This window comes from Onychomys torridus, chromosome 10 (assembly GCF_903995425.1).
Source record: "Onychomys torridus chromosome 10, mOncTor1.1, whole genome shotgun sequence".
Taxonomy (NCBI): domain Eukaryota; kingdom Metazoa; phylum Chordata; class Mammalia; order Rodentia; family Cricetidae; genus Onychomys; species Onychomys torridus.
Genome location: NC_050452.1, coordinates 44,866,368 through 44,881,197, shown reverse-complemented (window position 1 = coordinate 44,881,197; position 14,830 = coordinate 44,866,368). Strand labels below are relative to the sequence as shown.

Sequence of the window (14,830 nt, the reverse complement as noted above, 5' to 3'; positions counted from 1 at the left end):
CTTTAATGTAATTTAATGTTCTACTTTATAATAATAATAAATTATTAATATTATAATAATTTAGTTTATTGATGAAATATTAAGATGCTTCCAAGCTTTTGCTATGACATACTAATAATTAAATATCCCCACATGTATTATTTATCTATGTTGTATGTCTGTGTCTATAGTGTGTGTGTGTTTGTGTGTCTATAGTGTGTCTATTATGTGTGTGTGTCTGTGTGTCTATAGTGTGTGTCTACTGTGTGTATGTGTGTGTGTGTATGTGTGCATACCATTGTTACATATTAAAGTATGACAGCTAAATTCCAAGAACTGGAATTTCTAAATTAGAAATTATGTATGATTTAAATTTGAGAAAAAATGCCAGATTGCTCAACTATATGAATTAACAGCCACATACAAGAAGTAACATGGAGAGATAACTCAGTACAGTGTTTGCCTTGCAAACACAAGAACCTGAGTTCAAACCCTACAATACACAAAAAATCTTGGGTGTGGTGATGTGCGCGCGCACACACACACACACACACACACACACACACACACACACACAGAAAGAGAATGTGTATGAGAGAGAGGATGTTTTCTGAGCAACTTCTTTCAAAAACTAACTTCTCCCATTAAAAATGCCACGGTTCTAAGTAAGTCTCCACAGGCACATTGATCCTTAACTTACTTATCTCCATTTCCCCCACTGTCACAGCCTGAACAACAATGGGCCCCTCATTCTTCAAGGCTTTTTGAACAAATATCATCCTTTTACCAGTGGATTACAGAATGCCTCACACAATTTCCTCCTCAACCACAGGCCTTACACAGGCCATATGACCTCATACAGCACTGTGTTTTTTTCATTTATTTTCCATACTCCTTTCCAGGATTCACCTGGGACTTGTCTAAAATCACTTACAAAATGAACACTAGGTGTATGTTCACATTTTGATCACATTCTCAGAACCCTCTCAGACCAAAGCGGGTAAGCACTGCTCCAGGAGTTATGTCAGAGCCTTTCCTGTCTTGATGGCCCAGGATGCTCAGCACACAACACTGAGTGACTTGTTCTCAAACCATATCTCCATCCACAGATCAAAAGAGCACATACTTGTATAAAAGCCTTTGATGCTGGTGTTGTTCAAGGATTCAGCAATAACTGCTTTCAAACTGTTCTTGCTCCGAGTGTCGCTTGCATTTAGTTCCACGAAACTGTAGCCCAATTCCTAATCAAAACAGTGGAAATTGTTACTATCACAGTGCAAATGATCCCCACCAGGGGGAGAGCTAATTAAGGAACACAGAGGTTCCAAAACTCATTTAAAAAAAAAAAAAACACCCCACGAATAAAAATACTAAGTATGATACTAACAGACAACAAATTTTACATTTTTTTTGAGCTGAGAATTGAACCTAGGGCCTTAGGCTTGCTAGGCAAGCGCTCTAACATTAAATTTAACAGTATTAGAGATTTTTTTTTTTTTTTTGATTAGAGATTGTTAAAACACCATACAGACATACAACACAGAGTTTGCTCTAAACACCACAGCTGGTGAGCCAGACCACCTGCCACAGCATCACAGTGAACTTCAAAATGTCCCCAAAGAACAAGAGGGGGTGGGCATATAGGGAGGGCACCAGGACCCAGACACAGAAGGACGGAGGAACCCCACCTAGCACCAAGTGGCAATGCTGCAGGGCACAGGGGGAAAGCGTGGTCCACTCAGGCCCTGGACTGCCTGCAGCCACAGCATCTGGGGGGGGGGGGGGGGGTCTGGGAACACAGCCTCCACGTTTAAGGGGAAATGGATGTTATAACAGCCAATTGAATAACAACAGGTGTGGGGCCAGCTGTTTGCTTCCTTTGGCTTTTTCAAACATTCTATGTGCCGTGGAACTCACCATGTAGACCTGGCTGGCCCTGAATTCACCGAATTTCACCTGCCTCCCCAGTGCTGGGATTATGGGCACGCACCTCCACACCCAGCCAGAATAATGGTTTGTTTTAGAAGGATAGAGTGACAGACTTCACTTGAGCCAAAGAAAATTCTGAAGTCTGACTTTAGAACAATATACACTGTAGGTTTGCACACCCAAGAGCTATCTGATCCCTGCAGGTTCTACCTTTCCAACTGCACCCACCTGACACACAAGAGAAGCAGTAGTGGTTTTGCCAACCCCCGGCGGGCCAGACAGCAGTGCTGCCTTGAAACTGGAACCATCATCTTTGCTGGAAAGTTTGCCAAATTTTGCTGCTGGGGAAAAGAAGTTCCAGAGCATTAACATGCACCATCTCCCACACTCCAGAGCAGCAGGAATCGTTCCTGAACTGCCAGGGACATCCAAAGCAGAGCGTGCGGGCCTACTGCACTACCAAAAGCAAACGAGCTTTAGGCCACCGGGCCGATGCATACCGCGGCTTCATGCCTTTCCCTCGTGGGCCCTGAGCGCTCTCACTGGTGTCTGTCTGTCTGTCTGTCTCTGTCTCTGCCACTCTCTCTCTCATTCTTTCTGCCGAGTATCACACACAGCTCCCTCACCTAGCTGTCTCGCAGAGTTCACACCCTCTTCCCTGACTGCACACCAGCATCCCCAGAGCTCCCAGTACTTAACCCTATAGTACTTGGCACATGCATTTAATAGCTCATAGTCCCCAACTCTCTGGGGCTCCTACTCTGTCCACAGAAGCACCACCGGGGCCTAGGACAGCCCCTGGGCTCTGAACAAGCTCTCACTTGCTGACAGGTAGATGAACCAACCATGAGCCTCTGCCCACGTGTGCAACTGAGCACTACCTGTCGGCGGCAGACACACATGGAATGACTAAGGTTGGGGGTTCACCGTGTTTCCTCTCTGCGGGAGAACTCGTGTGCCAGTTTCTCAGCCAGCGCAGCAGCTTGTTGGCGCAGCTCTGGTCACCCTGCTGTCCGACTATGTTCTTGAGGGAGGTGGGCTTGTACTTATCCACCCAGAGCAGGCTCTCCACTTGGTCCCCACTGCGGTCCTCAGCCAGACGCCGAGCCTCGACTCCCTGCTCCGTGAAGTCCAGGCCCCTCCGAAACACATTTGCTTCCTTCTTGGTGGCCTTTGCAGGGCTCTCCTTAGGGGGGGTCAGTTTGCTCTTTTTAGACTCTGACTCCTTCTTAGCTGGACTAATTTTTCTTTTTCCCTGGTCATTTTTTTTGGGTGTTCGCTCCAATTTGGACTTTTCTTTCTTCATCTGAAAGGGGGCGGGGGGTGGGGGGAGAAAAAAAACCCTGATGAAACACAGAAGACTTCTATCCTGCTATACACATACCCCCAGGCAAGGTGACAACACAGCCAAGCGAGCTACTCCATCTAGGCTGCTCCTGTCACAATGGACTACTGCAGGTATGAAGTCACCACCCTCCAAACTTCACAAACATTAACAATATGTACAGAAAGCCAAGAACATAGTAGTCATTTTTAAAATAGAAAGATGGGGTCATGGGATAAACAACTATTCTAAAGTTTCTAGACTACATAAAGATGTCTCCTCAAAAACTTGCATATACAAAGTCAGAGCAGCACATAATATATATGGTATGCATATACATTATAGTCATAAAATGAAAGAGTCCAAACATCTTAGAATAAACTTAGAATAAACAAAAAACTACTGGGATCCACACAATGGGACATGATCATAAAAGGACTGAATAGTAATACATACTACAACTTGGTATGCCTTGAAGCCATTATAAAAAGTGAACAATTCACACTCTTACAGATCCTCCTCTTTCTCGACAATTGGACTCCTGGAGCTCCACCTGGGGGGCCTGGCCGAGGATCTCTGCATCCACTTCCATCAGTTATTAGATGAGAGTTCCACACAACAGTTAGGGTGTTTGGCCATCTGATCACTAGACTAGGTCAGTTCAGGCTTTCTCTTGACCACTGCCAGTACTCTACAGTGGAGGTATAATTGTGGATTTCTGGGGACCTCTCCAGCACTCTGCCTCTTCCTGTTCTCATGTGGTCTTCATTTATCATGGTCTGTTATTCCTTGTTCTCCCTTTCTGTTCTTGATCTAGCTGGGATCTCCTGCTCCCCTAAGCTCTCTAAGAGGAGGGACTGTAAGAGTGTGAATTGTTGAGACCAAGATTGGAAAAGCACAGGGACAAATAGCCAAACTAATGGAAACACATGAATTATGAACCAAAGGCTGTGGAGCCCCCAACTGGATCAGGCCCTCTGGATAAGTGAGACAGTTGTTTAGCTTGAACTATTTGGGAGGCATCTAGGCAGTGGGACCTGGACCTGTCCTTAGTGCATGAACTGGCTGTTTGGAACCTTGGGCCTACACAGTGACACTTTGCTCAGCCTGGAAGGAGAGGACTGGACCTGCCTGTACTGAATCCACCAGGTAGAATTGAATCCCCAGGGGAGTCTTGGCCCTGGAGGAGTTGGGAATGGAGGGCAGGGGCTGGGGGAAAGGTGGGAGTGGGGGCGGAAGGGGGGAGGACAGGGGAACCCATAGCTGATGTGTAAAATTAAAACACAAATATAATAATTTAAAAAAGGAGGAAAAAAAAGTGAAAAGGCTAAAAACAAAACGCCACATATGGTATGATTCTACTTATAATAAATATCCAAAATAGGCGAATCTATAAAATTAAGAACATTACAGTGGCCGCCAGCAGAGGGTACAAGAAGCAACCATGAGTAAGTACAGGATTTCTTTTTGGAGGTAATGACAGTGTTGGAATTAGATGCAATAACTGGGCCAACAAGAGATGGTTCAGGGGGTAAAGGTGCTTGCCACCAAGCCTAATGCCCTGAGTTCAATCCTCAGAACCCACACTGTGAAAGGAAAAGCAACTCAGGCAAGTTGTTTCTGACCTCCACATGCATGCCACGTGCCAGACAAATAAAATACATACAATCAAAAGTAAGTCAAAATAACTTTCAGTTAGATAGTGATGATCACTGCACAGGTGTGAGAATACACTAAAAAAGAATTTTGAGGAATGTAAATAATCTTAATCTTAAATCTAAAACAGTTAACTGCCTTCCAGTAATGCTAGACCTTAGGAATGACCATTGAAGGGAAGACATTTCTGGAGATTCAAAATAACTATCCACTCAAAAAAGTTACCAGTTCCAAAGCAGGAAGTCATTCCACTCATGGAGCAGAGCAGCAGACATCATCTCAACCAAGTAATCAAGATCCATCAGCATCATGTGCATGAGACACCAAAAAGGACACTGTATGACCCTGTGGTGTTCTTGCCACACTGGTAACACAATCTAATTGTGAGAACGTCACACAACACCATGATAGACCTTCTCCAATTCTGACTGAAGAAGTAAGGAAAGACAGGACTACACTAGACTGGAGGAGGCTCCACTGCTGCAACCTGACCACAGGTACAGAACCCCACCATCCCCCACTGCTGCAACCTGACCATGGGTACAGAACCCCACCATCCCCCACTGCTGCAACCTGACCATGGGTACAGAACCCCACCATCCCCCACTGCTACAACCTGACCATGGGTACAGAACCCCATCATTCCCCACTGCTACAACCTGACCATGGGTACAGAACCCCACCATCCCCCACTGCTGCAACCTGACCATGGGTACAGAACCCCACCATCCCCCACTGCTGCAACCTGACCACAGGTACAGAACCCCACCATCCCCCACTGCTGCAACCTGACCATGGGTACAGAACCCCACCATCCCCCACTGCTGCAACCTGACCATGAGTACAGAATCCCACCATCCCCCACTGCTGCAACCTGACCATGGGTACAGAACCCCACCATCCCCCACTGCTGCAACCTGACCATGGGTACAGAACCCCATCATTCTCCGGGGCTTTTCTACTGGAATAAACTGGGCAGACCATCTTGTCACACTGGTGACGGTGCTGGGGACAACAGTCTTGGCATCCAGGCACTTCTATGTCCTGAATGTGGACAGGCAGGTGGTGGAATAAATGTGACAGCACTCACTGGGAGACGCAAACACAGGAAATGAAAGGGGTCAGTACTGCCAGCTTGGCAGACTGAGTCCATCCTGCCCCAGCTTAGCCAGGTGAGCCAACTTTTCTTCTTCCTCCTCCTCTTCTTCTATTTTTTTAATTTTTTTTTTTTACCCTTTGTTGAAGGGCAATAGAGACTAACTTCTGTCATAATTGAAAATCTCCCAGTAAAGTTTTCACTAAAGATGTTGATAAACTCCTCTTTAAAAAAACAAACAACAGAAAACAAAATGTTCAGGCAGTAACATTTACAATGAAGTCCATACAAGAATAAAGAATATGGACTGGAGACATGGCTCAGCAGTTAGGAGCACTTACTTCTCTTGCAGAGGACATGAATTCAGTTCCCAGAACCCATGTCAGGTGGCTTACAACTGCACATAACTCTAGTTCCAGGGAAAGATGCCCTCTCCTGGCCTCTGTGGGCACTGCATTCATGTGCATGTGCACAGATACACAGACAGACAGACAGACAGACAGACAGACAGACACACACACACACACACACACACACACACACTTAAAAATTGTGACCAAGTGTAGAGGCACATGCCTTTAATCCCAGCATTCCAGTGGGCAGAAGCATGTGAATCTCTATGAGTCTGAGGCCAGTCTGGTCTACATATCAAATTTCTTACCAGCCATGGCTAAGTAATTTTTTTCAACCTTTAAAAAATAGATGGAAGATAAGAATGAGTAGGTATGGTATACACAGCACACTATTTGTCACCCTGCCCTGAAAGGTAAACAAACACCAAAGGCATCCTGAGACACAGTCTTCCGGGTCACAAGGAATTCACTTGTGGTGCAGGGGAGTCTGATCTTCTAGGCCACAGTACTATCTGTTATGCGTCCCCATCAAACACGAGGTTTATACGTCCACTTCAATACCCAGGTTTGTCTTAGACACACCTCAGCTTCAGCAGCTATTTCATACTTGGATTTCTTGCCTGGCATAGTTCGAATCAGATCCAACAGACCATCTTCATCAAGGATTTTTGTTCCCAGAGCTGCTGCCTGTTGATTAAAATACAAGTCATCAGAACTTCATCCGAACCACTTCCTTCTGTAGAGGATAAATTATTTTAAGGCCTACGATAGATGAAGAACACACTGTAAGTTAAACACCAGAATGTATTTGTAATTATTTTGAAGATTTTACTGTATGTGTCTGAGTGTCTTGCTCATCCATGTGTCTGTGTACCATGGGTATGCCTGGTACTCAAGGTCTACAGTGGGCTTCAGATTCCCTGGAACTCGAGTTATGGACAGGTTTGAGGGGTCATATGGGTGCTGGGAATTGAACCTAGGTCCTCTCCAAAGGCAACAAGTGCTCTTACCTACTGAACCCAACACTAGAATTAAGGGGCAAAAAAAAAAAAAAAAAAAAAAAATCACCAGAGTTACCATTAAGGATGAAATCCAGTAATCCAGTCCTGGATATATGAAGCACAAAAGAGGTTATAAAGCTATTTTCCTAGTTTTAATTCTGCTAGTGATTTTTCATTTTTTCTGTTTGGTTTGGGGTGTGTGTGATGAAGTACATTAAAAATATAATTGATAGTGAAAGTACAAAGTTCAATGTGACATTCCACAGCTTCAGAATGGCTATGATAACTGTATGCAAGTTCCTCTGAGATGTACAGAATTTGAGTCTGGCTAATGTTACTACCTGTTTATTTGCAAATTCTTTACATACAGTTTTAATTTCTATTTTAAAAAAAATGGGGCTTGGTATGTAGCTCAGTAGCTAAGTGTGTGGGTGCACCAATGAAAGGACCTGAGTTCAAATCCCCAGTACCTCCCATAAAAGGTGGGTGTGGCTGCCTATGTATTTACAACTGCGGCTCTGTACAAAGTAGGGGCAGAGGTCTCTACCTGGACACCAACCTTGCCCCAGGTTCAGTAAGGTATCTCAAAGGAATAAGGTAGAGAATAACAGAAAAAAATATCTAACATCTTCCTCCAGCCACACCACGCACACGCACGCGCGCACACACACACACACACACACACACGCACACACACACGCGCGCACACACACACACACACAGTGATTGAAAGGCAGGAGAATAGACTTTAATGACTAGGAAGCAAGATCTTGCCAAAAAATATAGATAGGAAGGGAAGAGGAGAAAGTTAGCTCTGACCCCACACTTTTACCATACCAGTCAGTATTCAGGAGACAGAGGCAGGAGGATCAAGAGTTTAAGACCAGCTTAAGCAAGACAGCAAGATCTTTTTTATACCAAGAAACCAAGTGGCGGAGTACCTTTCTAGCATGTAGGGGCCTGGGTTCAATGTATAGGACCATCAAATAAACAAACAAACACTCCCTAAGAGTGGTCTCTCAGTTACAGTTCCTGCTGCTGTGAGAGAACACTTAACCAAAGCAACCTGGAAACTCGCTTACAGGTGCCCACCACTGAGGAAAGGGAGGGCAGGAACTCAGACAGGGCAGGAACCTGGAGACAGGAAGTATGGAAGAGGTCACGGAGGGGTGCCGCTTACTAGCCTGTCTCTCATAGCTTGCTCAATCTGCTTTCTTCCAGCACCCAGGGCCGACAGCCCCAGGGTGACACCATTCTTCGTGAGCTAGGCCCTCCCCTATGAACCATCAATCAAGGAAATGCACCACTGGCTTGTCCACAGGCTTGTCCACAGGCATATCTGGTGGGGGTGTTTCTCAACTGAGCTTCCCTCTTCCAAAGGTACTGACTAAACTGATGTAAAACTCGCCGCACGAGTGGTGAGTGGTGGTAGAAGGGACGGCATGCCTCCTGTTGTGCTGTTCTTCACCCCTGCTCCCCAGAAGGAACAAAGTCGGGAACCGAGCAAGGGCCAGCTATCCCTCCCTCCTGTGTTTGATTTCCCACCTTCGTGCTAACAGGACTCCAGGATGTCCATCTCCCAGGGAGACTGACTTAGAGCAGACCCACCTAATCAGAAGCCCTGCTCTCCTCAAACAGTGAGGTGGCCTTCTAGAGCATCGCTGTAAGACCAGTCCCAGCTTCACTGTGCTTTTTCCTGACCAGAAGGCAGCTAGCTCACAAGCACAGTCAACATGCTTGATGCCCAGAAGGCTGAGAGAGGGTGGCGGACTATCTGGGTTAAGTTCCTGAGCTGCTAAGTGACCAAATTCCAGGGACTATTGCCTCTGGAATTCTTGTTAGGCAAGGAAAAGAATTAGTCGGGTGTATCTTGTTACTTCCCACTGCTGTTGCTTCCTCATTCTCACACAGGTTCCAACAATAAAAACTTAAGATGGGATCTACAAGGCGTGTATGAGAAAACTTGGAACTAAAAAACAAAACTGTATGCCTCTAACATTAAAATTTTTTTTAAAAAGATTTAAACTAGAATAAACAAACAAAGTCAAATAAACAGCAACTATGCTTCCCGCTAAAAAACCAAAACCCTGTAGTCCCAATCGACAGCGTGTATATGGTATGCGGAGACAACCAAACTACATCCCTGGAATGTGGCCTGCAGCATTACCACCAACAGCCACACTGCACGGGAGCCAGCGGACCCACCTTGTCACTCTTGGACTGTCCGCTGTCCCGACCCATGACGAGATAGTTGGTTTTCTTGCTCACATTTCCTGTTACCTTCCCCCCATAACGTTCAATTAGAGACTTGGCTTCTTCTCGTTCAATGGACTCCAGCACGCCTGTGATCACAAATGTCAGGCCTTCCAAGCAATTTTCAGCTCCCTACAAAACCAAAATGTTCAAGCAGAGAAGAAATTACATGGTAGCTTTCCAAAGAAATAATTAGCAGCCAAGCTGCAATGAGCTGACGTTTCCCACTCGACATCATAAATAACCCCAGCATGAAACTTGACTAGGAAATTCAGCAGAACCACAAAGCAAATCCTGATGAATTCCCACATAACTAACATTCAACAGATACCAAATGAACAGGGGGAAACATACTGTTAGCAAAACTAAAATTACCCATTCACACTATTCTCCACTGTTCATATTTAAATCAGTAATTAGTTTTCCTAACTTTAAGTAAACAACCAAATGTAATCTGCCCACTGAAACTCCCACTGTTGTTAAAAACCAGCTTTGGTTCTGGAAAACTTATCAAGTCAGAGCTCTCACTGTTCTCTCTGCTGACTACCCTTCTGAGATAAACCTAAGAAACTGCTAGAACGTAAAGCTAAGCTCGTACCATCCATCCCCACTGGAAAGATAACTGGTAATCTAAGAGCTGACCAGGCTTCTCTTCCTAAGTCTGAACTACAGCTCTGTACGGTTACAGATTTTGTTTAATTCTTATAATAGATCAGCTAAATTATACAGACAAACAAAACGGTCATTATACATGATATGCCATGCTCCTTATTACTTTTTGAATAGAATTAAGATTGGTAAAGACTAAAAAAGTCTTGAAAAGAAGCTAAACAAAACTCAAAGCATGCCCCAGCATAAGTTGATCATTCCCCTCCACATAAGAACCTTTCTTGGAAGGAAAAGGGAAGGAAAGAATAGTTATTATTTACTGAGAAAGAAAGGGGAAAATGGCTAACAGCATCTCTTCAGTCCCTCCATTTCCAGGAGTGAAATGAACTATTAATTCTTCTCAACAGACTCCAAATCAGCATGGGGAACTCCACATCAAGATGCTCCCAAATTTCAAACCCCAACCTGCTGTCTCCTGAGTGCTCTCCCACGAGAGCTCACATGTCACTTTTTTGATCAACCAACCTCAGCCTCAACAGCCTCCTTACCCAGCTCATCCATTAGAGGATTCCTCTACAGCTCTGACTCCAAGAATACCACCAGCCTCAACCTCTTCAACACTCCCTCACAGTCTTGCTGTCGTCACAGAAACACAGCAGTCCCCTAGGGACACCACTTGGCCTAAAGTCCTCAAACAGGAGCTTGTTTAGTCTCTCAGTGTTACACCCTGTTACAGGAGGCAAGGCTGGTCTCTTCCTCCAGCCCCTTTCCCTTCCTCTAGCTACCTACCCTTCCTTCCTTAAGGGAACTCCTAACCTCCTTATGTAGCCATGGACACCAAGCAAAATGAAAACTAAACGTCTATGTATACCGAATGCATCTCCTCCCTTTGCAGGAGTCTCCTGGTACAGTGAATTCTCCTTCCCTGTCTTGGAGGATCTATCCCGTCAGCAAGGAGCACACCTTAAGTTCCTCCTACCTTAAACACACCCACCTCTCCCCTTAAGTCCCACCCTCCATTTCTACTTCACAACCGAACTTAGCAAACGTGTCTGTCCCCATCTGTCACCTCCTACTCTTCAAGCATCAGCGGTCCCCACTGTTCTACTCAAACAGTTCTTGCTGAGCTCAGTAAGGTCCATTACTCATGTTAGACCTGCAATGGACAACTGAGACCTCCCTTTGCTGGAAGGTCCACAACATGGCAGACGTCCACTCGGTCACCTTGCTTGCCTGTGCTTTTCTGATGTCACCCACATCACACTTCTTTCTCACATTCTCAGTCCCATTTTGGTTTGCACCCCATGTTCACAGAGGCCTCGTCTCAGTCTGCCAAGGTCTGTTGGGGATAGCACTCCCTCTGAATATCAGCTCTACAATAATACTGCCTACATTCACGTGGAGTCATGCTTTTATTCTGTGTTCCATTCCCACATCCACTTGTCCACTGAGCATCTCCACATAAATGCCTCACATACATTTCAAACACAATATGGCCAACAACAAACTCATCATCTTTCCAAAACAGCTCTGCCTCAATTTACCCAGATGTTTGTGCCATCACCAAGCCATTCCTGGTACCCGTTCAGCCACACTTCTCACTTTCAATTATCACCACATCCTATAAGCTTCTTCTGTTTAAAAACCATGTCACTTGGTGCTGGAGAGATGGCTCAATGGTTAAGAGCATTGCCTGCTCTTCTAGAGGACCTCAGTTGGATTCCCAGCACCCACATGGTGGGTCACAACCATCAGTAACTCCAATGCTCCCTTCTGGCTTCCGCAGGGACTGCAAACACATGATGCACATAGATATAGGCAAAACTCCCACATACATGAAAGAAAAACAAATCTTCACACATACACAAAAGAAAATGTCACTCCTTAGCCATTTCTCACCATTCTTCCTAAGTGATCACCTGTATCTTTTTCTGCCCTAACCAATACAATCTATTCTCAACAGCCAAAATGATACTTAAAACTCATTCTCTTTGGGGTTGGGGGATGGCTCAATGGCTAAGTGCTTTCCTGAGAGCCTGGGTTCAACTCCCAGCACCCACGTAGTGACACACACCTCTAGCTAATTCTAGTTCCAAGAGATTCAAACCTTCTTCTGGCCTCAGAGTGCACCAGGCACATACATGATGGACAGATATACAATGTAGACAAAACACTCAGACACTTGAAATAAGTAAAAAATAAAATTTGTTTCCAGATATTTTTCAGGGAACTAGATTTCAACTCCTAGCACTCACAGAGTGGGTTACAACCATCTGAAACTCCAGTTCCAGGGATCTGACGCCCTCTTCTGACCTCTGAGAGTACTGGGCATGCACATAATACACATACACATATGCCAGCAAGCTACCATACGTATAATTAAAATAAAACTAAAACAAGAAACTCCTTTTAGGCAAAAGTCCAGAACATTGGGCCCGACAAGATATGCTCCTATTCACTTCCTCAGCCAACTGTCCTTGGTCACTTTGCACCAATGACATTACTTTTCTTTGAGTTTCTTAAGCATCCTGTGCAAATCCCGTCTCCTCTTAGAGATGCCATACATATGTCCGTGTCATCACAACCTCTTCACACCTAAAGATTCCCCTTCACTCTTCAACTGCCATTTCAATGTCAGTATCCAGAGCCGTGGTTCTCAGCCTGCGAGTCAGGGTCCACTAGGGTCACAGATCAGATACTTACACCACAAATTAATAACAGTTAGGAAGGAGCAACAGAAGTCATTTTATGGTGGGGGGGGGGGTGTCAGCACAGCATGAGGAACTGTATTAAAGGGTGGCAGCATTAGGAAGGTTGAGAACCACTGCTCTAAATGATCCACCCAGGTTCACCACGTTTCTCCTATACTCTCTAGGAGCACCTAGGACTTTCCTTTCTCTCACAGCACATAACACAATTCCTATCAAATACTAATGCATTTAACATGCTTTTCCTTAAGCTCTGAGTGCCATGAAGACAGAACACACTGCACTTATCACTGGTGCAAGGAAAAGCCCATCCCTTCTTAAGCTACTTATTATTTAAAGGAAAATGTCTAAGCGTCCATCAGTGCGTCGCAAAAACTTCCAATTCTTAAAAAGGGAGCTGAGATTCTTCTGTTAATACTGGCTTACTAGCTCTTTGCTGGACCATGAGGCAGAATCCTTACAGAGTAACACAACCCTCATGGCTCTTACCTTGGGTATTTCTTTGGAGCCCAGAGCTTTGGGGCCTTCTCGATTTAAGTAGCTGCGATAAGCTTGATAGTTAGTGCGCTTCTTTTCAGAATCTTCTGGACTTACAGACTTAGGGCAGAGGGAAAGAAAAAAAATCATGTAAAATTGAAATGTGCCTAGAAAGAATTACATTATAATACGTGTGTGTGTGTGTGTGTGTGTGTGTGTGTGTGTGTGTGTGTGTGTGTGTTTCTGATTCAGAGATACTGGGTGTGTCTAGATCATGTATATTAGGGAAGGGCCCCTAGATAACTTTCAGAACTACTACAACACTTGTCATTATTTTTTCCAATTCCTATTTTATATCACTTTTAAGTTAAAAGTAACTCCAAATCTCCTGAAGTAAATAAAATATTTATTTGTATAAAAGTGATATGACCAATAAGATAGTTAAGATGGTTTTGAGTTAAATCAACTACTGCAGCTGATACTAGAATCCAAGCCTTTTGTTGTTGTTGTTGTTGAGATAGGGACGCATTGTGTAGCCCTGGCTGGTCTGGAACTTACTATATAGACTAGGCTGGCTTTGAACTCAGAGATCTACCTACATCTGCCTCCTGAGTACTGATATTGGTGGCATATACCATCACACATGGCCCCAACCCTACTTAATAAAAGCTCTCACCCACTAAAATGTCCTTATCAAATTATAGCTCCCTAGACCATGTGCCTGGGAAGCCATATTTTTAAACAACCTTCAGAAGACAGTCCCATACACCAATTGGGAATGTTATTCATTTGTAACACCTATAAAAATCTGAAATAATTTTGGATTGTCTGCACACCCGCCTTTTGTTTGTTCTGTGACAGTCTCACTGTGTAGCAGAAGCTGGCCTTAAACTATCAATCTTTCCTCCTCGGCTTCCCAAGTACTGTGGTTACAGGTACCACCACACCTGGCTATAAAACAACTGAAGCATAGTCATTTACTCAGTCAGAAATATTTGAGTAGATCAACTGAATTTACCACACTCAGATGTTCCTAAGTACAGGTTCTGAGTTATTTTGAGTCCAACTTTGAAAAACAGCATAAAAATAACCATATCACTTTTAAACTTTTATTCCTCCTTCCCCCAAAATAGTCACCCTCTGTAAACTTCCTCATGTACTTAGTGTGCCTGAAGAAAAACTTCCCCACCAGATAAGTGTTTAGTGAAGAAAAATCTGAGGGCAAAAAGTTAATTGATACTTTAAGCATATTTATGACCATTTCCTGCAAACAAAAGTATTTTAAGATCATCACCATTTCACAGTTCTGTGTACACACACACACACACACACACAAAATGGTAATGAGAGTTGAAACAGACACTATTCTGCCTTTAATGCTAAGTGCCTATGTGGCATGAAGAAACAGTGGTTTCTTTTTTTTTTTTAAACATGTTTCTCATTCA

General features: G+C 44.3%; 1 protein-coding gene across 3 annotated transcripts in view; it reads right to left on the bottom strand.

The window, feature by feature from the left end:
* Rfc1 (replication factor C subunit 1) overlaps positions 1–14,830 on the bottom strand; it is a 74,915-nt gene that overhangs the window by 15,628 nt on the left and 44,457 nt on the right. For 2 of the 3 annotated variants that reach the window (XM_036200892.1, XM_036200893.1), the window contains exons 10-15: positions 13,398–13,505; positions 9,544–9,723; positions 6,920–7,024; positions 2,836–3,214; positions 2,137–2,249; positions 1,106–1,220 (exon numbers count right to left, since the gene is read on the bottom strand). In XM_036200892.1, coding sequence (XP_036056785.1) covers positions 1,106–1,220; positions 2,137–2,249; positions 2,836–3,214; positions 6,920–7,024; positions 9,544–9,723; positions 13,398–13,505 — 1,000 coding nt within the window. The remainder of the gene's footprint in view (positions 1–1,105; positions 1,221–2,136; positions 2,250–2,835; positions 3,215–6,919; positions 7,025–9,543; positions 9,724–13,397; positions 13,506–14,830) is intronic. The other variant, XM_036200894.1, reaches the window with a different exon arrangement.